Below are 27,920 nucleotides of genomic sequence, written 5' to 3'. Positions count from 1 at the left end.
TTATTTATCCACATACCAAAACTGCTGAAACTAAAGTTTTTCTTTGCTCAGAAGTATCAGTAACCTCTGATCAAATATTCTCGGCATGTACCTCTGTCAGCTAAAGCTAGGAGCTCCTCAGCTCAGAAAAAGCAAACGCTGAGTATTTTGTTGACGTTACAGTTTTATTTATGTTTTAATGCTAAGCTAAGATCTCCAGCTGCTGGTGGATTATGCATGTTGTGTATTTCTCTGTCAGTGTTTGTGTCTTGTCCCCCACTCCCATCCCTCCCCCATGGCTCAGGGTCCCATCACACTCGGGTCTAATCTTGCAGGGTAACTTGTCATTTTCTCAGCAGCCACAGACTTGACGGTGGGCAAAATCTACGCTGCCATGATGATCATGGAGTACTACCGGCAGAGCAAGATGAAAAAGCTGCAGGCCCTGCGAGAGGAACAGGTAGACTCCAAGCCAGAGACATATTCCAAATGCCGAAAGACTTTTTTCTTTTTGTGTTCCTCCTCCTGGTCGTCTCTTGTTTGCCGTTCTTCTGCCAGATATGGATTTAAAAGAATAAGAAACATGTCTTATACATTTAAATCCTGTGCTGACTCCCAGCTACACTCCTGAGCACAGCTTACCTCCCTCTTGCCCTGTACCGTCTCTTTAGCATGCTTCTAAAAATCTGCATACTTTTTCTAGTACCTTCTTGCTTTCTTGGCTAACCAAGAGACCAAGAAGCCTATTATTTTACAAAGCTTGCTAAAAGAGTTATTTTATATAATTTCTTCCAGACAGTGAACAACCCTCCCCCACACTTTCACTTGTTTTGTTTGTTTTTTATCATGGATAATTTGAGCATGGTAAGGATGATAAAGCATAACCAAAGGTTAAACTAAGGATTTTGTTGCTTGTAATCTTCTGAACAGTGATGATGATGATGATGATGATACCACATGGCCTTACCTTTGTTCCTTGTCAGTGCTCGTCCCCTTGTGTCAATGAATGCCTTTAAGATGCACTCGCTTGTGTGGAAACATCTCTCCACTTGTGCAATCGCTCCTAGATTTGCCCATGTAATGGCGTCAGGCTCATTCTTACTGACTCAGATGCATGTCTTGTCTCCAGATTTCCATTTTGTCGAATGAAGGAGTGCATTGGTGAATGGAGAGTATGTTGTTCCTTTCTCTTACCAACACTACATCATGTCAAAAACAGCGTGTGTCCTGAATGCAGCTATCCCATCGGACTGAACGGACAGTTCGACACCAGCTCTCTCAACATCAGCAGTGCACGATGACTTTCACCATCTCGTCATCTCTACTTTATCTCGCGACTGCTTTCCTCTTTTCTGCTGCAGTCTTTGTTTTCATATTACCGTGCTGCTTTGAAGGAAGAATCCACCCAAAATCTTCACGTGTATATTTAGAGAAGTCTTTTTTTTCCGTAGCATCAGGTTTGGATACCCAGTAGGGTTGGGCATTTGGTTTCACTTTTCAGTCATCCTATCATCCCCCTGCGGCATTACCCATAGCATTGCCACTGGGATCCTGCCGTTAAAGTAACACTATCCACCCTCTGTAATGTGCAATGTGTGGCCAATGCACACACTATAAAGGCACACAAGTGAAAAAGAAACACACGCGCCACAAGTTATTTTTTCACATCCAGCATGACGGAACATTTTCACATTTACATAGAGCGCTGATTTCTTCAGCAAACAGTAATTAGTGAACAGAACTGCCTGGATGTGGCTTTTCAGATTTAAGTGCTCCCTAGTGAAAGCTGCTTTCCTTAGTTTCTGAGCCAACAAGCCCACTTTTGGTTAACCCTCTAAGGCAGCGGTCCCCAACCTTTTTTGCGCCACGGACCAGTTTATGCCCGACAATATTTTCACGGACCGGCCTTGAAGGTGTCGCGGATAAATACAACAAAATAAAACTAGTACCGGTACCAAAAAAAAGAAGATTTATTCATAACACACGTGAAAAGACCCAGGAAAACCGAGTTAACGATTAAAAAGATAACAAAATAATGCTGAAAACCAATAAAAACCCTGAAAACCATACATTTCACACCTGAGCCTCAACTCTCGCGGCCCGGTACCAAACGACTCACGGACCGGTACTGGTCCGAGGCCCGGGGGTTGGGGACCGCCGCTCTAAGGCAGAGGTATAGAACTCCAGGCCTCTAGAGCCGGTGTCCTGCAGGTTTTAGACGTGTCCTTGATCCAACACAGCTGATTTAAATGGCTAAATTATCTTCTCAACATGTCTTGAAGTTCTCCAGAAGCCTGTTAATGAACTAATCATTTGATTCAGGTGTTTTGACCCAGACTGAGATGTAAAACCTGCAGGACACCCGCTCTCGAGGCCTGGAGTTCCCTACCTCTGCTCTAAGGTCTAGCAGCACTGTACAATGAAAATGTGTGATCTTTGGGCTTTTGCAAAATGTTCTCCAGTCTTGAGGGTTTTTTCTTCAAAACATATGGTTAATGGTTAAGGTTACTTAACGTCACTGATAACTTTGACCTCATCTAGATGCTGTACCTGTCGATCTATGTTCCCACCCTCACTTATGGCCACAAGCTGTGGTTAGTGACCCTAAAGAATGAGGTTGCACACACAGGCAGAGTACAGGTGCTGCTCCTCCACATTGAAAGGAGGCAGTTGAGGCAGAATGCTTCCTGATGGGTCCTCGGTGAGGCGTTCGGGTCGTGACGGCTTCCTGTTGTTGCTCAGACCCCAAATCAGAAAGAGAAAATAAGTAAAATTGACAAATATTTATTTTAGACCTAAAATGACTAATAAAAGAAGCTAAGGGTGGCTCCTTTCTTTAACAACTCATCTGTTTACCTCTTTGCCTCCATTCCTTCCTGCTGTGCACATGTCAAGTGTGAAATGTCTTAGTCATTGTTTGTTATCGTTGTCTGTCAGTATTTTGTTGTTTCGTCTTTGTTGGCTACTTTGTTTCCTTACCATGGATGTTGTCCGATGTCCCTTGTGCCCATCCTCCATGCCATCTGTGTCCTTCTGTCTTCTATTTATCCTTCCAGGAAGCTAGAGACTTTGACCTGTCAAGCTCTCCCTATTTGGTCAATCCAGGTTGATTGCCACCACGTTTCTCTAACCGAGACCCATTCTCTTCAGCCCGTGTTTCTTTGAATCTGCCTGCTCCCTTCTCTGTCTGCAGGGACGTTGAGGGAAGATTCCTGAGACCAGTGTCTCCCTGTGTAATCATTCTATCATGGGAACATTCATTCATACACACACAACTGCAGAAACATACTCAGTTGGAGCCAGAGGTGTTCAGTGTTTCTCTGTTTGTCATTATCCTATCCATCTAAACATTTCTACCATGAGTTTTGTCAGGATCCATCAGTGGCTCTGGTGCTAGAACAAAACTGTTCAGAGACAAACTTAAACTGTTTTTCTCTTTGACACTGGAAAAGACAGTTGGACAGGATCAAAAAACGTATGGCTTTTTTTTAAGTGATATCTTTGTGACTTCATAAGCTCGTGTCCTGTGGCGAGCTTAGATAATGTCAGCATTTTTAAGCAGCTAACCAAAGCTGGCCATTATTAATGGTGCACATTGTAGCCAGACTTCCTGTCCAACAGATCAGCCCGATGTGTCTGAAGAGGTTTGAATTTGTTTCTGAGCAGCTCTTCAGTCATTTATCCTCCGGCCTTTAGCTTCCAGACCATGGAGGGACATGACATGGGCTCTCACAGTCATGAACCGTCAACGCTAAGCCACTCCAGAGAGGACTCTGTTGAAACAGGATCTCCTGAGAGTAAAACGGCTTGACCTTTGACCTGTCTGATGGAAGCAGAAGTTGCTTTTTAATACTGCTGGTTTAGGATCAGATTACTACTTCTCTTGAAATGGCATGTTACTCAAAACAACTTGGCAGATCAGTATATGATTTTTGAGTAAAATGTCTCTATATAGATATATTTTGTGAGTATGAGAACCTGGTCCAAGACCTGAGATTTAAGAGCAATCTTACCTCAAGGTAAAAGCTCCCCTCTGACACGGATCTGAGATCAGTTTTGCTACCCTGAATCTCTACCCAACATATCAGAGTTAACAGTGTCCCTTCAACACTTTCTGGGTAGCAAGCAGACTCTAGATCAAGTAGTCTTTGGGGAAACTTTACCTTGGATACCCACAGCCATGTGCTTGCTGATGGCGCCCCCGTGTGGGTGCATGCTGCGAGTGCATCCTGTGTTTGTGTCCTGTGTCTGCCCCCCTGAGTGTGCCTGATGCAAGCCTGCAGGCCATGTCGTGTATCTCACACAGAACCGAACGCCATTAATGTTTCAGCGCATGGAGCCGCCCTCTGAGGGAGGCGGCACGGACGGCCAGGGAGGCCAGGGCCAGAACGGCCTGTCCAGCACGCAGCTAGACAACATCAACAGCATGTGAGTAGAAAACGGGGAAGCCCATACACACTGCAATGAGGCGCTTCAGACAGAAACGTCCAGTACAAATACATTACGCATACTGTCGCATGCACACTGTACATCAATTTAAAAAATCTGTTTGTTTGTTTTTTATTTTCCCCCCTTTTGTGCCAGTTCCATACCAGCTAATGATTGTGAGCTATAGTGAGCTGAAAGGAAAGGTTTGAAAGTAAAAACAAGCAAAATGTGCTCTCTCTTTTTTTTACCAGACCTTTTACAGCTGTTTATGCTTATTACAGTGAAAGTCACACTAGAAAAAGTTTTTTTGTACATTTTTCACTATAATATTTTAGGAGCCAAAATTTAGAATATAAGGCATCATGTGACTTCTTGAAGGTTATCAAAACTCTTATTTAGTTTGGTCTCCTTATTTAAACTTTGAAAGATATTGATTATAAAACATGCCACAGTTAGGATGCTCCAAAGTTTGCTGGAATTTTGATAACTTTATTATTATTCTCTTATTAAAGACTTATTAAAGTCTTTGCAGAGAAAGATGGTGCCACTAGCTCGCACCTCAGCTGAATCTCATGCTTCTGTTTTTTTTAAACATATCATCACATCAAACCAAATAATATACTGATGTTTTACTGTGAATGAGAAGTTTGAGGTAAAGAAACCCTAATCCTTAAAACAAACCTCTGACAAATATATACTGTGATCTCTGTAACAGACTTATTTTTCAGTTAATTATGATATTAGTTTTTCCTCAAGTGTAGATAAAAATGTAATTTTGTTTTCATTTTCATTTCCAAACCCTGGATTTTAAATTTAGTGTAAACATAAATCAGATCAGATACAGAAAAAGTACAAGCGCTGTTTATCAAGATGAGTATAAGCAACAATATGATAATTATAGTATCTGTAATCATGTTACCACGCTAAGATTAAAATTAAGCTTGAAGTACTGCTCCTGTTTAGACGGACTCTATAAATCAGTAAACAGGTCAATAGTAGCCGACATATTGATCCCACTCTAAATTAATTCCTTGGTCTTCTGGAAATTCGGTGTTGTTGCATTAAGGATTACTGAAAAATTACGGTAACCCTAGCATTCCAAAAATATTCACATTTATGTGTGTGTGTGTGTGTGTGGGTGCCAGACCTCCTGAGGGTGGCATGACTGAGAGCCAGTCATGGGTGACGGCCAAAGCCCAGGAAATGTTCCAAAAGACGGGTAACTGGAGCCCGGACAGACCCTACCCCGACGACCTCCACGACAACCGTCACAACCCCCAGGTATAATGACACCGAACATGCATGTTGTCACCGTGGTAACATCAGTCTAAACCCAACCAGTCCCTGCTTCCACACTGGTCTAGTAACATCTGTGGACATAATAAAGAAGGATACATGTAACTATAAGACTGCATCTAATTATTTGGAGGGCAGAAACTCCAACCCCAGCTCAACAATCTGCTTCTGCAGGGTTTTTCAGCTCGTGTAGCTACTCAGTGACCCTACTTGCTATTACGTTTTTCTAAAGCATCTAACATGTAAAACTTCCTGCTAAATAAATACAGTTAAAAACATTTTAGAGGGTTTTCTCCACTTCAGTGTCCGCTGCTAATTCAAAGCTGAAACGATCTTATATTAACCTGTAAAAATGTTCAGAGCTCTGCATTGTAAAGTGAAAAGCGCAGCTTTCTAAAGAGAGCAGTTAAAGGCAGGTAAGGTGTGTCACTATGCTCCTGGTTTCCTTTGCTCCTTGGCGAGCATTTTATTTAGAAATGTCTTTTTGTAATTATATCTAAGCACACAAGTGGATGGATAGGCATCTAAGCCATGGAAGACACCTTTACAGAACTGGAAAAAACATATTAGCACTTAATCAGCTCCTTCATTCCTGCCGTTTCGATGTTGCTGCTGTTACTCCGCAGGCACAACAGCAGTCTTTTTCTTTTTCCAGACGTGCCCACTCTTCTCCTTTCGTTCTCTTTCTCCATCTTCCTCCTCCTAGTCCATGTTCCCCCTGCCTTATTCTCTCAGTCTGACCATCTTCCTCTCCCTTGAGTTTTCCTGTTTCCTCTCCAACCTCCTCTCGAGTCAGTGGCTTAAAGTTTACAGATGTGTTTTGTGACCTACACCTTTTCCTCCCCACTATTCCTTTACTTCCGCTTGTCTGTTGGGGTGCTCCTACTCCCCAGTGCCTCGTCTCCCTTCTGAATCCCATGACGGCTGCACAGAGACGAAATGTGAATTACAAGTTGTGTAAGTTGGCTGTTGAGCTCTTGAGAGGCTCCAGTTTTCAGAGGGTTGGCAGCTTGATACTAAAATAGTTTTCCAGTGGTTCCAAAGAAGTATTTCCTTGTTGGATTTTGGATCTAAATATATTATAGTTATGTGGATTTATAGTTTATAAGCTGACCTAATCCATCCCCACACTAAATTTATGCAGCTTGTTGCATAAATTGTCCTATTATCGTCCTGCAATTGAAAAAAAAGAAAACTAATATCATATGAATAATCCTATCCTTGTAACTCATTAACATCATGTCATGCCCCTCGCTCGATTGGTCAGCGAGTCTCCCCCTCAGCAGACAGTGGTCACGCCCCCTCTCATTGTGTTTTACAGACGGTAGAGATGAGGGAGATGGGGCGGGACGGGTACTCCGACACTGAGCCCTATCACCCAATGGATGGGCATGGGCGGACCCTCTCCATGCCCCGCCTCTCGGCAGACAACCAAGTGAGCACCTTCATCTCACCATCACTCACTGTCATCCTCACTCTCTCACATTATGCCTGACAGCTGAAGTGAATTGGAAAAGCTTCTCTCTGCATCCTAAAACAAATAAAAAGGAACGAGTCTGACATCATCTAAAACCTTCTCGTTCGAATAATAATTTTTCATATTTCTTAAAGCATTTCAGGTAACTCTGGGTCTCTGAATGAGACGTGCCACTTAGGATGCAATGTCAGGGCAGGAGACTGCTGTAAATTCACTTCCCCCTGTCTCGTTTCCCTTCCCTCCTCTTTTTCCACCCATCCTCTAACCAGCACTGCCTCCCTTTCACCTTTCACTCCTCCAGCATCTGACCCATCACTGCTCATCTCCAAGCTCCATCTCTGAGCAGCACTGCAGAATGTAAAACTGGGTCTGAAGGCTGGATCAGTGTCCTAGATATGTATATTAATATACATCTAGAAGACCTGTGTGTAGAGAATATTTAACCCCTCCCCTGTCACTGCTCCCCGCTCCATTTCCATTGAATCCTTGGTGTGTCTGTCCCGTGTGAACTGTGGCCAGAGTCACTCTTCAGCTGCGAAGTAAATAAAACTCAGTGTCTGCAACACTTAAAGGGAAACAAAGCACACGGTTGTTGACGTGAAAGTTACACATAAAGTGGGTCATCTGTTCATTATATTGGGGCATGACTGACAAGATGAAGAGCGTGATCTCAGCTACCCACGCTGTCACTGAAGTGAAGCTGTGGCGTGTATGATGATGGGTGCACGCATGTAAGGCATGCCTTTTTTTTTTAACTGACAAAACTTTGGCAAAAAAAAAGATTCGATACATCTGCAGATCAGGTTTGTGTATCCTCAACTGTGGCACACAAATCCTTTCAAACAGAGGGCTTTTCCAGCACTCCACAGTCAGAGGTGTGTTAGCTAAACCTGTCACGCCAAGGCAGGTGTTGAATTAGTTCAGTAAGGATCTAATTAAATAACGCAATAAATCTTTACTTTAAAGAAGGATTATTGAAACTCAGTTAATCAAACATTTCAGCACATGTCACATACAGCGCTTGTGGACCTACGTACTTATATTGAAGCCTCTGGCTGCAGTTACACACACACCAACACATTCATGTCCACAGCATTTCACTGCATCACGTCATGTTGCTCTCACTTTGGTATGTTGGTTCCTTCATAAGGCTTTTCTGTCCGAGCAGTTGGAGTAAACAGCAGGATTGTGCATATAATAAAAAATCAGCTTATACCTTTTTACTTATGTTTTTGTGGAAGCACTTATTAAACGTAACGTTACAATAAAGCTAACGGTTATCACCTTACCCTCACATTGTTGTACAGTTATCCAATGGCTGTGACTTATTGTACTGTATTGTCTTAGATGCTTTTCATAGTTAGTATCTGCGCACTAGTATGCACTCATTAAAGCAAACACTGCCTGACCCAGGTCTGTCACCTATACATTTGAACATTGCTAAGTCGTCAACTCTGAAAAATAGAGTTGAGGTTTAGTGTAGTTTAATATGACGCTGCTTTGAAATGAAAAATGTCTCTATAATCGTAAAGTATCCAGAAACTACGGAAAGTTGTGTAGAAAATATCCTGTGAGTGTATCTGTGAGTGTGTATCTGTGTTTAAGCGTGCGTGTTGTGTAAACAGTATACATGTGCGTCTGTACACTGTTACTTACTGTATTCTAACACTGCTCTGCCTTCCAGAGTGCTCGTGCTATTTCGGTAAGTGTGTGTGTGTAAGAGTGTGTGTTTGTGTGTGTGTGGGGGGGGTGTCCTCTGTCTCCTCTTGCTCGCCCGCAGATCTCTTGGCTCTGATGCGTGCTGCGCGCTGGACATCCTGAAATTAACTGAACTCTCTCTTTCTCTCTTTCTCCTGTCTCTGCACCCCGACTCCTCCTTCATTTCTTCCTTTATATCATTTTATTGTATTTCATTTTTCATCCTCCTGTGTTTTTGTCCGACATCCTCATCTGTCCTCTTCAAAAAACAAATCCTCTCTTTCTCTCCTCCACAAATCACTGTCTTACCCTGTTATCGACTTCTCTCTCTCCATCCTTTTTTCTCCTCGGGTCCTGGTGGCTATGCTACGTCGGGCCTGTGCTCTGTGTGCGTGTGTGCGTGTACGTGCGTGTGCGTGCTACACTGCTCTGCTATACGTTATCATCTCTGTGTTCGCCTGCTCTGCAGCGGAGGAGACACAGGCCTCGCGGAAATAACCTCAGTGTATGTACCTCTTGCTCTATCTCCATCTGCCCTCTCCCCCGCTCGTTTCCTCTGTCTCTCTCTCTGCCGGTCTGTCTTTCCAAACTGGATCTGCAGCAGATTGTAGTTTTGCTGGTCATTTCGCCCCACATCAGGTGCCATATGGGTGGAGCTGAGCAGCAGTGAAACAGTTCGACTCGCCATTCGTTGTCAAAGAAACTGCCCCTGCCCTGGTATTCAGGGCAGTTTGCATTTCCAAATCCTTTTCATTTCAGCAAAACTTTCAGCACTCTGTGTGGCCGACATTTGTTCTTCGACAGCCATTCAGAGTGTTCACGGGCCATGATTGAGTTTTCAATCAAACACTGAGATGGAACCAAGTGGGTCAGTCGGTTGAATGGAAATTCTAAACCTCTTTGCTTCTGCTCATTCACCAAATATTCCAGTGTTTCCAGAGTGGCCAATTGCACACTCAAGTGTTCTGAGCAAAGGGTATTCATCTCTTGGACAGGAACTCAGCGATTTTCCCAATTTTTGGATAAATCAAACGTCTATCTAGTTTTCAAAAGCCACCATTTTCAGTGCTGTGCAACACTTTTGTGTTCATGTCTGTGGACACAATATGTAAGTCAGCATCAAGCAGGAATTTTATGCCTTTTTAAAAGAAATCTCTGTGTTGTCTGCATATAGTCTTTTGTGGTAATGGGTTTTCTCCTTCATTGATGCACCTTTAGAAAAAGTCAACCTCTGTATTACATTAATGCAGTGAACTCCGCCCATCTGGCACTCGAGCCTCTTTGATTCAGCTTTGACCTAATTGTCACTGTTCAGATCTACTTTGATCAGGCCTTCTCCTCTGTCTTCCTCTTCTGTCGGCTTTTCTTTGAGCTATCTGAGTCTCTCTTTCTTCTTCCTTTTTCTCTCTCGAGTTTGCTCATGTTGAGCTCGCTCTGCGCTCCATTGTTTTCGCTCCCTGTGAGAGTTTCACAGGGGTTCAGCTCGTACGCAGCGTCTGTGTGTGCTCGTCTGTGTGTGTCTATTACCTGTGCATTTGAATCCTTTGCATCACTGCAGACCGGGTCAACAGTGTATGATGAAAAGCATGGACTGCCCTGATATGTGACTGTTGGCCAGTAGCGGGCATAGGCAGGGTGCCGGCATGTCATTACTCATGCATGACGTGGCAAAGTCTCACTGTGGATGCGAGAGAAAGTGGTGTGCCAATGAGGCAAGGCGTTGCTTTGGTCAAAGCCTGATGTTCAGTAGCATAAAAGGTGGCATGAAAGGCAGAGTGTGAGGCTCATGATGTAGCTGCGTTGTGTTCAGCACCTTACATTAAGTTGCTTTCAATTCAAAATTAACAGTATAACTAGGGATGAAACAAAAATGAAAAGCTGAAAAAAACCTGCCTGATGAGGCGTTAATGGACTAGTTTACTGAGAGCTTGGATGTCTACAAGAATGTGAGTCAACTGCTCTCAAAAGGTATACAATAAGACCACAAAAGAGACTGATAAACTAACTAAAAACCAGGGAAGACTAGTCAAATCTGGCAAGTCGGGTCAGTAGAGACTAAATATTGTTATTCTAACCAAAAAAGTACCATCTCACAAAGACACACTCCAGTGCTGATTGTTCTCAGTCAGAATTTTCCCTAAAACATTCCCTAAAACTCTGTTTTGACAGTCTGACTCTTGGGACATATTCTTGGGGAACAACCTTTTAAATTAAAAAAAAAGACAGATATACTCCTGATCATGCTCCTCACCTAATGTGCCGTCTTCAGATTTGGACACAGCTGGACTCTTCCACTCAAAAGTTCTGTTCGGTCTCTGGATTATAGCCAGAAATCTTGCTCTCACAAAGGGTGGAGCTCCTCTACACAGAGTTTGATCCTGTCTGTGAAACTTGAAGATCCATGTTGAAAAAACTGAAAGTGGCAGCAGGTAAAGTTTCTGCGATTTATGGATGTAGCAATGCAACTTTTTGATATTAGCTTTGGCCTTTGTAGTGTCCAAATAATGGAGGGAAAAAGAATATAACTTTTTAAATAGCTAATGGTTTTTAATGATATTTATTTATTCTTCAATAAACCATTACTTTACAAAATGCTGTTTTGTCAAACTCATCAACTTAAAATGGAGAAATGAGGCTTTTTGTCAAAATAAACTATTCGAAGTACGACGCAAGTTTTTCTGTGTGTGTGTGTGTTTGTGTGTGTGTGTGTGTGCGTGTGTGTGTGTGTGTGTGTGTAGGTGGATTAAGGGTGTACACATTTCTGTACTGCCAGCTACTCAGAGAACATGCATGGCTTGTGTACAGACTGCTGTCTGTAAGTCGTGACATTCGTCTCAGGGCGGAGAATCCTCCTGTGTTTGTCTTTGTCTGGCCTGCTGCTTGCAGACTGACCTGCTTTATCATCGAGTTAATGTGAGGCTTTGTGGGGGTTCACAGTGTGTGCAGGGTCTTTTTCCTGATCAGAGAAGCCTGACAATGAACCCAGCAGGAAAATCATGTAGAACTGGTCCCAGTATATATGTTGTAGGTCACATTTCAGCTGTGAGTAGATGAGATGAGTAGATGAGCGTTCATAGTGAGCAGGAAGTAAATCACATCACCAGCTCACTTTTGATATATTTTTTTTATTATTTTGTTTATTCAAACAAACAGTGGACAGTGAAACATTTTGTCTCATAGTTGTTTTAGTGTAGGATTTTCCTGTTGAGTTCTTGAAGAGCTTTTGCTCTGGCTCAGAGCGCCTAGGATGATGGATTGTCTTATCCGCATAGTGTCCATATTTGATTTATATTCGATCATACTTAGAAAGCATGCATGTAGTGAGAAACAAGATCAGTCTTTGAATAAGATGTAACCCTTGGTGCTCTATTGTCAGATTGGCGTAATGTTTTCCTCCCACACCATCTTTGCATCATTCTCATTAATGATGAGGACTAAGACTCTCCTCACCATGTGTTTCATACCTCTGGCATGACATTTATGCTAATTAAAATATGCCAGTTTGAAAAGCAAAGGTTACATAAAATCTGTTCTTTTTCATGGCTATAAATATATACACATTTTTTAAGAAATGCCAAGTAATGTGGAATTTTCAGCTTTGCATTTTGTGTTTTTAATTATAAATCAAACCATAAAAAGACTGTCTGGCATCTCAACCTGAGTTTCATGTAAATGAAATATGGCTGCTGTGGGGAAAAGCGCAATATAGCTCCTCTGTGCATGTGAGGCATGGTTTCTAAAGCTCAACCTCATGCTTGTTCTCTGTCGCGCTACCCTTTTCTCCTCTCCCTGTGAGTTCCCTGTTTATATCTGTGCGTTTCATATCACCATGGTGAAGAGGCATGGTGTCACATGTTGTTTCATACTTAGACTTAATACTAAGGGATTTCATGTCCTTTCCTTCAAGTTACATGAATGCTAATGCCGTTAGCTGGGGTCAGATTAGGCTATTCAGAAATCATATTTAGATCTGTATAGGTCACCACACACTACAGCACACAAGCCAAATATTCATATTATCAAATCAAACTGCACCTTCTGAAATCCTGAATTGTTGTCTTGTTCTGAACCACCACGCATCTAAATCAACAGTTGGCATTGGATCATAAAGCACTTATACGCCCAATACTGTAATGTTATATACTCAGCAAAAGTCACTGAAGTGACTGGTGTCCTTCTCAGACATGAGGACGGACTCCACTCCAGCAGTCCAAGGCCTTAAATCTCACTTCTTTTTATCTTTCTCTCCCCTACCTTATGATTTCTCTATCTGCCTCTATCTCCCTCTTCTGTATTTTCTTCTACTCTGCCTCCTTTGTCCTCGCAGACCATTACTGACACAAGTCCTATGCGTCGCTCCACGTCCAGCCTAGTTCACGGGCGTACAGGCAGGGGCGTGAGGCTGGACGACTACTCGCTGGAGAGGGTGGTGTCTGAGGAGGGGAGACATGGAGGACGCAGGCACAGGGACAGAAGCCACCGCACCTCGCAGCGGTCCCTGACCAGATACACCGACGCGGACACGGGTGAGTAACTCAGAATGGTTATTTCCTTTGAAATCAGACCAACCAGTGTTCAGTTCACCAAAGAAAGGTGAGCCATAAATCTCAGTGTGAGAGCAGTGCGTCGTCTGCGTACAGATGGTGTGGCTAAGCTGACTGGTGTTTTGATTGCTGTGGTCAGACTGTCATGTTTAACACCATGAGAAGATCCCTAAAACTGTAACTTTCCATATTTGAGGGCTAGTGTTAAAATTAAATAATGTAAATTGGTTGTACAATTGGCATCACGGACAATCACAAATATAGGGCAAGTTTGTTGTGGCTGTTCATGAGCATTTAACTTATTTGTTGATTTAACTTTGCTTTTATATGAAAAAAAACTGGCTTGGAAATAAGTAGAAAAATCATAAGACTTCACGGTTAATTTGGAAAATATATTTTTTCATGTCACCAAGTCTCTTTACACAAATGACACAAGGAGAAACTTAAGTCTTGCTAACAGGCTACCATTTGTATTAGTATGTGGCATTTTATGCTAAACTATACTACATCATAGATGGTTTAGCTGAAAAATAGAAAATTCAACCTCGCATGCTAAACTTTAGCATGTTAGCCATGTTAGCATAAGAAACGTTTGTTTGACCAGTAGACTGAATAAAAAAAATACCCATTGGTTTGTGATTTGTGACACTATGAGAAATCAATTATTATTTAAGGCTGTCACTGATGTAACAATATTTGTTAGTAACATTAGCTTGGTTAGCAAGATGTATTCAGAGACTAGGTGCTTATTAATGTTGAAATACAAATAATGTATTAGAATATCTACTCAAAAAAATTATAACACAGACTTCTTGTAATATATATGCTAGTGCACATAACCACAATTGCAAAATAGGTGAGTTAAAAATGCTACAAAAGACACATAAGCAGTCAAAGCTCAGTTCAGCTAAGCTAGCTGCCTATCACTTAGAATAATACTTTAAGACTCACAGCAACCTTAGCATAGTTGTGGTAGAGGGGAAGTAGCTATAGAAATTAAAAGTGGGGTTTTTGTACCAGGCTATAAACATGCTTATTCCTTCTCTAAAGTTAAGGACTGGAAGGTCACAGGAATTGATTTAGATTCAAATGGATATTTTAAAGTTAAACGTTAGCCTCAAGTTCGATGTTGTTTTCATCTAACTTATTACGTTTAAGGACCAAAACTTGTCCAAAGATTTATTGCAACTGTGTGCAATGGATTTGTAATCTTGCTGCCTTTGACTTCAACAAGGGTGACCATGTCTGCAACTACCTGCCATCTTCAAATTAACATTTTTGCATCAGAAAGCTGTTGCCTTCTGCATACACAGAAATCCACATTAACTGCTTACATTCAGAGCCAAACCTCGTAGATTTGAAACAGAAAATGAGAAATTCTTCCACAAATAGTGACCTAGTTGCTAGGTCCATTATTGGGCAATGGTTTAATTGCAAATTGACTCAGCAACCTTGCTTTTATAAAGGAATAGAACCGAAATACAACCAGCTGAGTCTCCTATTGCAAAGATCATGTGACAGATGTTTTTTGCTCATAATTACAATACGTTGACACTCCATTTATGCATTAGATGGTAATGGTTTACAAACCTTCACCAATCAGTGGTTATAGTTAGTCCTAGAAGGACCATTGTTTGGAGACAGGTTGTCTCCCACCATGCAACCTGTATAATCACCTCGTGATCGAAAGTGGTCACTGAGCGATTCAGAATAAAGCCTCTGGGTGACCAGATGGTGACTGCAACTACTTGCAATTGGTTTCCGACAAAATAGTACCTTGATAGTACCTTTTAAGATTGCAACATAGGGACATTTAGAAACTTCTACATATAGTACTGCGTGCAGTGTTGTTTGCAGCTAGGTCAAGAGTAATTCAGCAGCAGTTACTCCATTTACCTAAGTCAACATACATTTGCAGATCATCATATTCACAAATATTAGTGCATTCAAATCTTGGCACAGAGAAGTCCTTGAAAAGAACATTGCACAGGCAGACAGCCCACTTCATCATTAATTGCGAGTCCAAATTGCATGCTTCAGCTGTAAAACTAATGCAACAACGCTGACAGAGTTAACCTCTAAAACCCTTTTATAATTGAAGAGCTCTCTAATCTAATGGAGAATCCTCTGCTCTGCCACATCGATTCTGGAGTGGAGATGTTCTGCATTTGACGGCACAACGGGAGTGGATTTTCTTCTTGCATGTTTTTGCAGTTTTAAGAATTTTAGCTTTACAGTAAACATGGAAAGTTTATCGTGTTAATCAAGTGGATAAAGGCTTCTTGAGAATTAAGAATATCTTTGAGTAGAATTTTTGTTAATATGTTCTCAAGGATAATAAAATTATTGGTTTAAATGTAAACTGAGACGTCTCTTTGCCAGGCCTGGGCACAGACCTCAGCACCACCACACAGTCAGGTGATCTGCCACCCAAGGAGCGCGAGCGGGACCGTGGCCGGACCAAGGACCGTCGTCACCACCATCATCATCACCATCATCACGGCTCTATTGACAAGGAGCGGTACGGCCACGACCGCCACGACTACTCCCACAGGCATCCGCACGACCGTCACTGGTCCCGGTCACCCAGCGAGGGGCCTGACGGACGAGGTCACAGACAGGTGGGCTCCAAAAGCAAAGATTATTGTCAAGGTTCAGCTGTTTAATTTCTTTATTGAATGTCTCATCCGGAGCATTTTGGATGGTTTGAGATTTTCTCTATTTCTGCATAAGCACGAGACACTTTCTCTTGAGCTTCAGTTAACAGACAGATGACTTGATCTGTTGATTTTTTATTTTGGTGGCATTAATAGGACATCAGAAAAGGCCTAATACATGATCCTGTCAGCACCCGGTTTCACAGATAGGGTAAGGTCCTTATGCTGGAGTGCAGTAATGTCGGGATGGCCTTTTACTGCTTAAAAGTTACCCAGTCTTCTTTTGTGAGCTCCCAGCCTATCCCTTTGGCCGACCACTCCTGGGGAGGATAATAGTGGTCCTGAAATTCATTCTTTAAAGACATCTAACTGTGGGTTGATGAAATCCAATATCTTCAGAAATAGTTCTGTAACATTTCCAGCCTAAAGAACATCAACAACTCACCCTCTTTTGCCCTGAACGATGTACTTCTGCAAATACTTTGAGATGATCAGTTTAAAAAAATAATTACTGGCTAACAGGTTCAGGTACTATTTATTGACAGCCAAGTAACATTGGGAACAGTCAAAGGATCTGCTTTTAGGGCTAATATTAAAAACAAAAAGTTTTAATTTCATTTTTGCAGAAATATAGAAAAGAGTACACAACGTCTCAAGCACCAGTGTAAATATGCCATTATAGTATGGTATGACCTGTTTTTGTCTTAGATCTATATTTTGATGTACTTGGATCATCTTATTAGGACTTGAGGACAGCAGTTAATCATTTCACATATATTGTGACCCTTAATCTTCAGTAAGAGTTCACAAAAGGTTATTTCCACACTTCTATTTATGGATATCAATCTCTCTTTTTTCTGTTATGCTTTTTTTTCTTTGTCACCATTTCTCTGTCCATTTTTCTTCAATGTGACATGTGGCTTCTTGATGTCAATTTTTTGCTTCATCACTATGTTTTTGGATGATTTTTAATGGTGTCTATCTATCATCTTTCTATCCATCTATCTCTCTTTCTTTCTGTCTATCTATCTCACCTCCGTTCTGCTCTATTCTGGTCTCTGTTGTTATTGTTGTGGTGCGTTTTGATTTTCCTTGTTTACATTTTGCTGTAGGGCAGTAGTTCGGTGAGCGGCAGCCCGGTTCCCTCTACCTCGGGGACCAGCACTCCAAGGAGAGGCCGCCGCCAGTTGCCTCAGACCCCTGCAGTCCCACGCCCACATGTCACCTACTCCCCCGCGGTCCGCAAGCCCGGCTATGGCCCCCCAGGGCCAGGTCGCCTGCGTTCACCCTCTCCACGACACTTCTCCCCTCCAGACCATGACAGAGGCTACCACCACCGACCCCCGTCACGCCACGCCTCTCCCCACCACGGGGGCTCTTCATCCCGGCATGGTTCACCACGCTCCCCTAGGCACCAGTCCCCGCGCTCGCCCCTCCACGGCTCACCCAGGTCGCCTCACCGAAGCCGCTGGAGCGGGCCTCCACCCGGGGACAGCCTGGAATGTGACGGGCCCTTCTACGAGAGAGATTATGAGTATGAGCGTCACCACGAGCCTCCCGCCTACGAGCAGAGCCTCTCCCACGGCAACCCTCACCCACATGGAGGAAATCCTCACCCACACCCACGTTCACCTAGGACTGCCCGCCACGGGCCTCCTCCACCCCCTCAACCGCATCCACGCAGGGTACCCAATGGTTACCGCTCATCTTCACCTTCCCCACACCGACGGGGACCACCAGGGGTGCCGCCCCACCCACACCACCGGCCTGCCCATGCCAGAGGGCCCCGCAAGGGCCTGCATGAACCTTATAGTGAGACGGATGAGGATGACTGGTGCTAGCAACCATAAAGAGCTTGGGATATGGCAGGAGAGGAGAAGAAGAACAGCAGTCTCCAGTGCTCTGGCCTTGGATATGTAGACTAAAAGAAAAAACAAACAAAAACAAAAAACAAAACAGAGTGGTGGGAGGGGTTGGATACCCTCAAAACCCTCTACCTTCAGCTCTCAGACTATGAACGAGTGGAAGGGGTGGAGGGGAGGGGGGGCAGCAGAAAAGCCTTTTACACATTTTGTGTAATACTCAAGTGAGTGACAGAGCAGCATATGGGTAAAAAAGAAAAAGGGACCGCCAAGGCCTGGACACAGTTTACCTCTGCCTCTTTCAATCTCAGAACTACACTTCCCAGAATCAGCCTTGATCATCAAGACCTGGCTGCAGGAGGAAAAGAGAGGTGTGGGAGTGCAAGCAAGGGAGGAGCGCGAGGTTATTAAAGTGCGATGTTATGAGGCCTAAAAGCACTTCTCTCAGACTGATGCCTGATTGCTTAGATTTGCTAGACGTGTGCTATTTGTCACTGGCCAGACTGCTACTGTAAAAGCCTGAAAATGAGCTGGAACACAGAGTCCGCCGCTTAGACTCTGCTCCTAGACTGATATGTTTAAAGATACATCAATTAATAAAAAGCCAGGACCCCCCCAACCCTTACATGCCAAGCTATGCCTCCAGAAAATCAAACTTGAACAATGAAGAACACAGTGAAACTTTACATGACAAACACTGAAAAGAAAAAAAAGGGAGAACAACCACTTTATCTAGAACCTTTTTCCTGTCCAACTGACAGAACCAGGAAGCTCCGCCTATACTGCAAAAACCAGCCAATCACAGCGCTGGCTGATATTTGATGAGTTTTATCATCTCTGTTTACTGTTAAGGACTCGCATAGTGCTGATGGAACTGATGTGACATCACTTCCTGTCCAGCAGATGGTGGTGATAGGAGTAGTAGTAGTAATAGTGGTGGCAGGGGGGAGAGCCACAGTGTGGGCTCACTTCCTGTTCACTTGCACTTGTGGGTTGGGCTCAGGTAACTAGAGAAAGGGAGTCGGACACTTTGTCAAGCCCCTTCCCTCTCTGTTACTCAACAGAGGATGACCCGACAGGAAATGACATCACACAGTTGAATAGGGCGGAGGAGAGGAAAGGAGGGATGGGAAAAAAAGACTAATTTCTTCAGTATTTCTTCTGTCGTTTACTTCTTGTTCTTCTTAGGACATTGGAGCTTGGTTCTTCTGTTGCATTCGCTCAGCCTCCTTTGATCTTTTTCAGAGCTCAAAAATTTGATGGAAACCTGCATGACTGATTAAATACATATTAGAGAGGAAATCTAACTGGTGTGGGTGGGACCTGGGGGGCTTTGTAGGAAACTTTGCATTTAGGTTTACAAAAGAAGCTCCCTTCTTTCCAGCTCTTTCTTTCTCTCTCAGATCTCAGCAGAAATGTTGTTTTGTGGTTTCTTTGTACCTGAAGCAGGTTTTGACAGTTGGGTATTTTATTTGTCTCCGTTTCTGCCCAAAGCTCTGTTACTGCAACCTGTTAGAAGACAAGGAGCACCTTAAAGTTTCTGTCTGCACTTGAGAAACAAGAGGGAGAAAGGGCATGGAGAAGCGAACCTCTAACACACTTTATTTATTATTGTTAATGATGACACTTTTATGAATAATGATATCAATGTCAATGCAAAACGATGGTGACAATGATGATGATAATGGTGATGATTGGTTGAATTGTTGCTGTAGATTTGTTGTCATGTTATTTGGAGTTATGCTGTGTATGCTATGTTCATCCTGTTTACATCCATTATGTTATTATTCCCCCGTTCAATGATGTTTATCGGGTTCCTGATGCCTTGCTGCAATGTTTCAAGTCAACTGCGGCTTGGGAACTCTTCCTGAGCAGCATTGTGTGCTATAATGCAAATCTTTAAAGACACACTTTTTTCTCTCTGGAATGGTGGAGGTCAGATGGACTCTCAGTTATCTGACCTGAAGTGGTTCAAAAGGGGTCAGAACTCTGTCAAGCCAACCCAAAGATCAGTAATTTAGGTTCAGAGTGAGAGGTAGGACAATTTATTGAGAGCCGTGAAAACTTTGTCTTCTCTTCACGCTTAAGAGGTGCTCAGAAAAGGTCATTTTACCGGGTTAAAAGTTCTACTGAGATTGAATTCTCCCACTTGCTGCCAAAAAAAGCTTTTCAATCTGTTGGGCTCTGTAGTTTTGTAGTGAGAACAGCACAGTATTAGTGGTACAGTGTTGGTGTCGGTCAGTATTTTTGCCACCAGGGGGCAGTGATAAACATATTATGTTATTGGCCCTACCTTCCCTGTCTGCAGGACAGTCTCTGAGCCACATCCTAGTTTCAAGATCAGGAGTCAAAGCTGATCTTTACCTTATATCTTTGCAAGATATATATGTCAAGTCCTTGTGTTTCGCAGGAAACATGGATGCAGCCCGAGAGACAATATCTGTTTGTCAGTCCGCCCTTCCGCTTGCTTGTCTGCGCCAATGCTGACCATCCACCCCACCCTACAACCCCTTCTCTCAGGTCTGGCTAACCAGAGTCAACTAGTCACCCCAGTTCAGTCACATATGGTTGTAGCAAACCATTCCCTGCCAAAGCCAACCTCAGTATCCACCGACCTTCTTTTCCCTGATTTATCCTTCTTTTGCTGTCCATTTGACGTCTGTTCTTTCAGCTTGGTAGAGAGTGATGCTGAAGGTTCAGGACAGAAACACTTAGGACTAATAATATTTCATCCTTATTGTTATGAGGGATAACACTTATTGAATATTCAATAACTCTAGGACAAAATGATAAAGTATAGATAAATATAGTTGATTACCTACAGATAAACCTAGATATGATATCGTAGATGTAGTTATAGACAACAGAGTATAATTAGAGTTTCAGATAAATATTTATTTTGCATACCGATCACGCTCACAAAGAAGTCAAAGAATCGAGCTACTCTTAAAACCTCGCGCTGTTTGCAAAAGCCAGAAAACAAACCCCAGTCCACGTGTTGACTCTATGCAGACCTCATAGGCATCCTCATCATATTACTTCAAAAAGGTGAACCTACGACGCAGTGGTTCTGTAAAACAGGCCAAGGAAACGGGAACATGCAGATCTGAGAAAATGTGAACACTGGCACCGATGTTTTTTTCCCCAGACTTCACATGACATCACACCCCCACAGTTCATGTACCTCTGTAGCTGTCTTTTTCCCTCCCTCCTCCTGATGACGAATCCCTTTTTTCCCTCCACAAATTTCTATTCTCTCCAAAAGATGTGTTGCCTCCAGGCCTCGTAGTTGAGCATTGCGTAGGAAAGATGTGGATTGGGGGGGTGGTTGTTTTTTGTTAACAGTTCATTTGCTTGGTGGGCATGAAGGGGCGCATAACACGAAACCCCCTTTCTGTCCTCACCTACAATCAAGAGGTTACGGCAGGTGGGGAATGTTCCCCAAAGCCCCCTACAGAGCCACAGTGCCTTCTGTATCCGAGTCAAATTTGTCATGCCCCATCTTGTCCATCGCTCACCCCCCTCAACCTTTAACCCACTGTAGTAGATGAGATCATCCACACTACGCCTTAAAAGTTGAGTCCCACTGGCGCCCATGCTAGCATAGAAATGGGGAGAGTGGTGACTTTAAAACTGGGCCACAGTGAGGAAACGGTCAAAAGGCTAGACTCGAAGCAGGAAAGCCACATCGCATCCAGAATGGGACGGACGACTTTAAAACTCCCATTCAGACATACAGATTTTTGTAAAAGTTGCCAAAATCCTAAGAGATCCACACAGTTGGAATCAAAGCCTTGAGGTTTTGGCCTCTACAGACTAAAATGACCATCATTTCAGGATCCTGCTAACTGGCTAGCCCTCTTGGCTATGGTGTGGCACCATCTCGTGTCCATCCCGGAGATGTCCTGGGTCCAGTTTCAGGCGGTGTAGTGAGAGTTTTACAGAGGTGCACGGCAGTTTGCTTACTTCTCAGGTCCCTCTAGAGTTAGGTAGCTAGATAGAAAACATAACAAAGAGTCAGCTACATGACAACACGCAGGCGTCAGAGTTATTGTATGGTTTTACCTGGTGTGGTGTCAGAGGTTGGAACGGTAACCCCACCTTTCTGCTTTCACTAGCACATTATACACCGACTCCTCTCCGTCAACAGCCTGCCGACGCACCGACACGCCACACTGTTGACAGGCAGGCATTAAAAAGCCACCTCCATTTTGGCTCCATGACACCACTCGCTTGTCCAGAATTGTAACAGCAGATCCAAAATGGCCGACACACAACACTGCCCTTTTGTGAAAGCATGTTGTGTGTGAGCATTTCCAAAAACAAACACCGTTCTCTTTGACGATAAAAGATCAGTGAGCATTTCATCTTTATTAGTTTTTGTGGGTGTTTCTCTTTGTTTTGCACGGGATTGGGGGGGGAGGGGAGGGTCTGCAAGGTTTTTTGCTCAGTCATCACTTCTCTCCACATCTCCTTCGCATCTTCACCTCTGGCTTCTGTCACCTTTCTAAACGTGTGACTAATCATTTCTGGATTTTCTTCTTCCTTCTGGGATAAAGGAAAACCGAACAGACGCACCAACCCATCCGCTCAGTTGGCTGTGAAATTGTGTCAGCGGGTCAGTCGTGAGGCAACGTTACGAAAAAAACAGAAATAAGGGCTCTCTTAAAAAAAAAGAAGAAGAAGAAACAGTACACCGTGGGTTTTAATGTACAGTAGTGCTGCCAAAAGTTGTGCTTATGTAGCTGAAGCCACTCTGTGGTCCCCTTTGTACAGCACTAAATGTGTGCATGCGTGTGTGTGTGTAAGGGGGGGGTCAAGAGCAAGGCAGGGGAGGGACGGGTGGGAGGGGCCGAAGGCAATTTCTTAAGAGGTTTTGGTGACTCCAGGGGATGGAGGGGGGAGTTTGGGGGAGGGGAGGACAGGGAGCAGCAGCAGCAGAGGTCATACAGATGTTTTACACAATTTCACAATGGCACTGGACCACTTTTCAGGCTCATCCTCATCCTCAGAAGCCATGTTTTCCACCGTCAACCCATCCACGCTTTGTCCCGCTGTGAGGAAGGCGGAGCTACTGCTGCCATAAGGAGACATTTCCTCTGTTTGTGATGTGACAGTGTGTGAGTGTATATGACTGAGCAGGTGTTTCGAGTGGCGTCCAAGTGTGTTTAGTGCTGAAATCGATTTGTGTGATTGATCACTAAGCCTTGTCATTATTATACATATACGTATCAGGTTTGTCACGATACTAGAATTTAAAAGTCAATACTGATGCCATGGAAACCAATGTCAATACCACAGGGAAAAGTGAGAGAATATTTAAAAAAAAAGAAATATCAACAGCAAAAGTACTTTTAAGTTGTGCGAACTTGTGCAAAAAATACAACATTGTTGTTCAGAGTTATGAGCGTTATCTCCTTCAGCTGTCGAGTTGTCTGCTAGTGTGTGAAGTTGTGTGTCAGCTGGGGGAGGCCAACACGGCACCGCTGGTATCACTACTGTTGCAAATGAATATCTGATTGACTAATAGCTTTTTTCTAATAAAAATCACTTCAAGCGTCTAAGATTTTTGGCAATGGCTTAAGAGTTCCTGTTAAAGTGCAGGTTTGTTGTAATGTGGATTACAAGCATTGAAAACACACTTGCCCATTAGTGTTCATTAATGAGCCCGGTCTTTATTTGAAAAGAAGAAAATAACAGTCAAGTGTGGTTCAAGTTAAATAAGTGACCATCTAAGTAAGACTAAAGTAGTAAATGGTTTTGGAAGGTTGCGTTGGCTGTCTCTATAATCGACTAATCGTTTCAGCACTAACTGTGTGTGTGTGAGAAGATACGGCACTGGGTTTGCATGCATTCGTCAGTTTATTAGTGTGTGTGTGAGTGTGTGTGTGTGTCCTGGCACCATCGGCTACAGAAGGTAATCCTCAGTGCCTTACACTGTACAGGACACTAAGATGATTTCTTCATCTGAGATATTCACAGCGCACACACATTACGTTTTAACGTCGTCATTGCCCATTGGTAAGGATGGTGTGGAGGGTGTGTGTGTGCGTGTTTGTATTTGTAAGGGGTGGGTGGGGATGGGGTGGGGCTCGGTAGATCATCATGTCACATGTGTCACCCATCGTCTCCCTCTCTCTCCGATGCCATCTAATGTGTATATTGCCTCTGTAATTCTTGTGTATACAATCCATAAAGTTTGTGAAAAACTCACTGTGTTCATCAGATCTCCATTCATTCTGCACTCGTGTCGCTTCTCTCCTCCCTCCGTCCCCTCGCCCTCCCTCATCGTGTCATACCACCCGTGAACGCAAGGTGGTGGGATTGAGCTTTCACAGTCATAGCTCATTGTGAAACGCCCGTGTGGATCGGTTGAGTGAGTTGATGCTTGTGTGCGCATTTTTGGTTTGGAGGCGTCTGTCTGCCGCGTGTGCGCCTTGCTCAGTTCCTCGTGGAGCCTGGCAGGTGTTGGGGCTGAATTTATTCACTTAGCTGAATAATTTGTAACTCAGATGAGCTCATGTGATCAGCAGTGAGAAAAGAAACCATTCTCAGTGATCAGTTTCTCACCTCAAGGAAACAAGAACAGCAAATACAGCCCGGCAAACCCTTACATTGTATGTTAGCGGATTAAACTGCATTTAACGTATTGATAATCTCTTTAGCAGATAAGGTCTTTACATTTACACTGAAGGAGAGAGTTATTAATGCAAAAGCATGACACCTGCCTGGTTCCCTAATCCAATCAGTAAATCGATTCTTCAGAAACACGGGTGAAATGCCTCTTGCTGTAGCCGCTGCAACCCTCAAGCAAGCTCCCCACTGTTTCCATCCATGTCCTTCATTCTTCCCTCACCATCTCTGTGCTCTCCGTTTGTTTGCATCGCCATCAGCCCACCAGAGAAGAGTTGCCTCCAGAAGATTCGATTTCTTTTTTGCTTTTTGCTCTCAACGTCAGACACTGCAGGCTGATCGATCCCAAAACTGGACTGTTTTCTAGGTTTGAAAATACTGTTAAATATGTTCTTGTGAAGAAGACTCTGAATCCCTTTAACCAACTTAGGGAACATTAGTGATGCAGCAAATGAGCTATTACGTCATGTTCAAGCCACTTGAGATGTTTAATCTGCTGCTTTGTGACAGTTAGGCAACAGCTGGTGGAACAGTCACACCGGGCCAAACAGTTAAAGGTTTCAGAGTGACCTTCTCCAGTTACACAGCCTCCATCAACTGTTAAAAAACAAAGGGTTCAATCTGACTTCAAGGGATCCGAATACCAGCCGATTAAAAAGCTTTGTCAGCGCTGAGATGCAAAGCTGGGAATCTCTCTGGAGCATCCATCGCCACGCACGCCATCCGACCCTCGACCCAGTAGAACCAAAACCAGTGCCACAGTAGAAAACCATACAGCAAGTCGGGGTGGAAAAAAAAGATAAAAATATAATCATACATGGCAATTTAAGATAAAAGAGAAGTATTTAATTACAGATTTGCATGTGCAATGTGCATGCCACTATGTTGGGTAACAAGTCAACTTCAGGAATTAAAAAAAATATATTAAATATAAAGAAAAAGTATATATATGTAAAATATATATATATAGATAGATAGATGTTTTTAAGAGCAATGTGTTTCTTTTTTCTTCTATTTTTAAAAACAAAAATAAAAAAAACACAAATAAAAAAACGGAAAAACAAAATCATGCTAACAAAAAAAATGGAAATGACTTTGATGATAAAATCAAAGAATGTTTGTTTCTTATATTTGCCAGTTATTTCACGGGGAGGGAGGGGGGGTATCCATGGGGTAAGAAGGATAGATAACACTTAAAATAACATTACAAGAAAAAAGAGAGAGAAAAAAGATTTTAAAAAGGGGGGAGAAGGAATACTAAACTTTTCCTGGATGATAAACAATCCCTTTGAGAGTAAAGAGCTGCCTGAACCTGAATCTGGTGATGTTATTCCCGTTTATGAATTCCCTTCTTTCTCTCTTCCTCTCTCTTTCTCACTTTCTCTGACCATCTCTTTCTCTCCCTGTTTCTTTCTCTATCTCTGCTGTTTCTACCAGTGCATTTTGTAATTTCAAACAGAACTCTTCCTAAAGAACCTGAATAAACCAGAGAGAATGCATTCTAACCATCCTCCTGTCTGCTTCATTGATGCCACACACCGTGACACCGCTGACGAATCAGATTACACATAATCTAATCACATCTAGTTGGTGTGATAACAGATGTGAAATAGCTTGTTTTAGCTCCACAAAGAACTGCAGGTGGACTCACTGAAATCAATACAAGACTGAACAAACTCTCATTGCAATTCATCACATGGGAAATGCATGTAAATGGATTTCAGTTGTTCGTGAGAGGAGAAGCTTATTGTGATGTTCTGCAAACTTGAACGCAAATCCAAATGCTACAGCCACAAACTGGAAATAAAGGATGGCCATTACTTACATTTTAATAAGCAGTGTTTCTAATGGCCTGCAGGGCGCCTCTTCTTGTGATAAAATAAAAGTCAACTTGCAAAGAAGTCTGTAAAAAAAAACTTTCTGCCTTCCCTGATTCATGATTGCAATAAATACTTTGAGTTCATAGTGTCTCCTAGTTAAAAGTCTTAATAAATATTTGTGCCACTTTTATTTATTTGTTTATTCTTGTTGCTAGCTGCTGTAGACTCCGCCTAGCCTTGCCCAGACATCCTCCCAAAACACTTGCCTGCCTTCTTTTACTTTGAATTGTTAAAATCTCAGTAAGATAAGAAAAATTACCCATCTGTCTACGAGGAGGTGCTGGTACCATATGACCAATGAGAAACATGAGCAGGCGTGCGGGAGCAGAGTCATTTACACTGCTCAAAAACAACAACAAAAAAAAGCTGTTGTCACTTTGATTTTCAGGTTGTTTTCCATTCAGCCCCCTGTAGCTCAATACTTTTCATTTCTATCAAATGATGTGGGATCCAAAGACATTAGCCAGTCCATATAGGAATAGCTATCTGGCATGATTCTTTTTCTTACTGAGAGCTTGCTCTCCGTTAACTTTTTCTTTAAATTTACCTTCTACTGAGGACTTAGACGTCATTGATGCTCATTATGAAAAAACACCAAATAAATGAGGCACGTGATAACTCAGGGTTAAACCTTTAGCTTCCTGATACTGAGAAGAACAACAGATGAATTACTCTGTCCGTGCGAGAGTTTTCTGAGCTTTCAGGACGTATGTTGTACAGGAGAACAACTGGAAGGCTGTTCTCCTGTACGATCACATGTAACAGGAGTAAATAAATTGTGTGGTGATTTAAATACAGGGACAGTGAGCACTCTAACCAGTGGCTCTTCTTCTTGTACTGTTTCATTACTAAACCAAATTATGGATGACAGAACAATGTTTTAGAAAAGTCAGTACAACAATTTTAAACAATTATAAACATTTTTAAACCATTTATGTTTGTTTATACCAGCTGTCACTTTATTCAAGGTGTCACAGCAAGAAGACAAAAACAGAAGTCACAAGATCAGAGCAGCTTGGTATGACAGAGTAATACGTGAATAATACAGTGTTACACACTAACAGGATGACAGCAGACACACGTGCTCACAGTGAAACAACAGGAATGATGTGGTGAAACTTTTACTTAATCTGCATTTAGTTTAACAAACAGTATCAGGGAAACTAAGTTTGTGGGATTTATTTACGCTCACACAACTTATATTTTCACACAGGACCACATAGCTTTGGATAACTTTTCTCCCTTGAGAAATGAAATCCTCACTTAAAAACTGTATTTTGTATTAAGTGAAATGATAGAAATGGTTTGATGAACTGAAACACTTAAGTGGGAGAAAGATACAAAAGAGGAAAAATCTTTCTCACAGCAAAAATTACTTTGAGCATTCAGCTCTACATTGTGGTCATTTATAATCTAAGCAGCTATAAATGTAAGTGTTAATATAATGATTATAATCTTTTCATGCT

The 27,920-nt window shown here is 42.6% G+C and overlaps 1 protein-coding gene across 12 annotated transcripts in view; it reads left to right on the top strand.

Annotated features, from left to right (window-relative positions):
* Window positions 1-26,079, top strand: part of cacna1ab (calcium channel, voltage-dependent, P/Q type, alpha 1A subunit, b) — a 159,281-nt gene extending 133,202 nt beyond the window's left edge. For 2 of the 12 annotated variants that reach the window (XM_085164310.1, XM_085164309.1), the window contains exons 41-48: window positions 339-439; window positions 4,286-4,407; window positions 5,553-5,688; window positions 7,025-7,138; window positions 9,348-9,383; window positions 13,206-13,404; window positions 15,805-16,043; window positions 17,192-26,079. In XM_085164310.1, coding sequence (XP_085020436.1) covers window positions 339-439; window positions 4,286-4,407; window positions 5,553-5,688; window positions 7,025-7,138; window positions 9,348-9,383; window positions 13,206-13,404; window positions 15,805-16,043; window positions 17,192-17,920 — 1,676 coding nt within the window. In that variant the 3' untranslated portion in view covers window positions 17,921-26,079. Of the gene's footprint in view, window positions 1-335; window positions 1,825-2,152; window positions 4,408-5,552; window positions 5,689-7,024; window positions 7,139-9,347; window positions 9,384-13,205; window positions 13,405-15,804; window positions 16,044-17,191 lie in introns of those variants that run through there. The other 10 variants (XM_085164308.1, XM_085164307.1, XM_085164312.1 and 7 more) reach the window with 9 other exon arrangements.
* The last annotated feature ends 1,841 nt before the right edge of the window (window positions 26,080-27,920 follow it).

Source organism: Neolamprologus multifasciatus, chromosome 6, assembly GCF_963576455.1.
Source record: "Neolamprologus multifasciatus chromosome 6, fNeoMul1.2, whole genome shotgun sequence".
In the NCBI taxonomy this organism is placed as follows: Eukaryota; Metazoa; Chordata; class Actinopteri; order Cichliformes; family Cichlidae; genus Neolamprologus; species Neolamprologus multifasciatus.
Note: the sequence above shows the minus strand (reverse complement) of the source record. Positions and strands in the feature narration are given on the sequence as shown.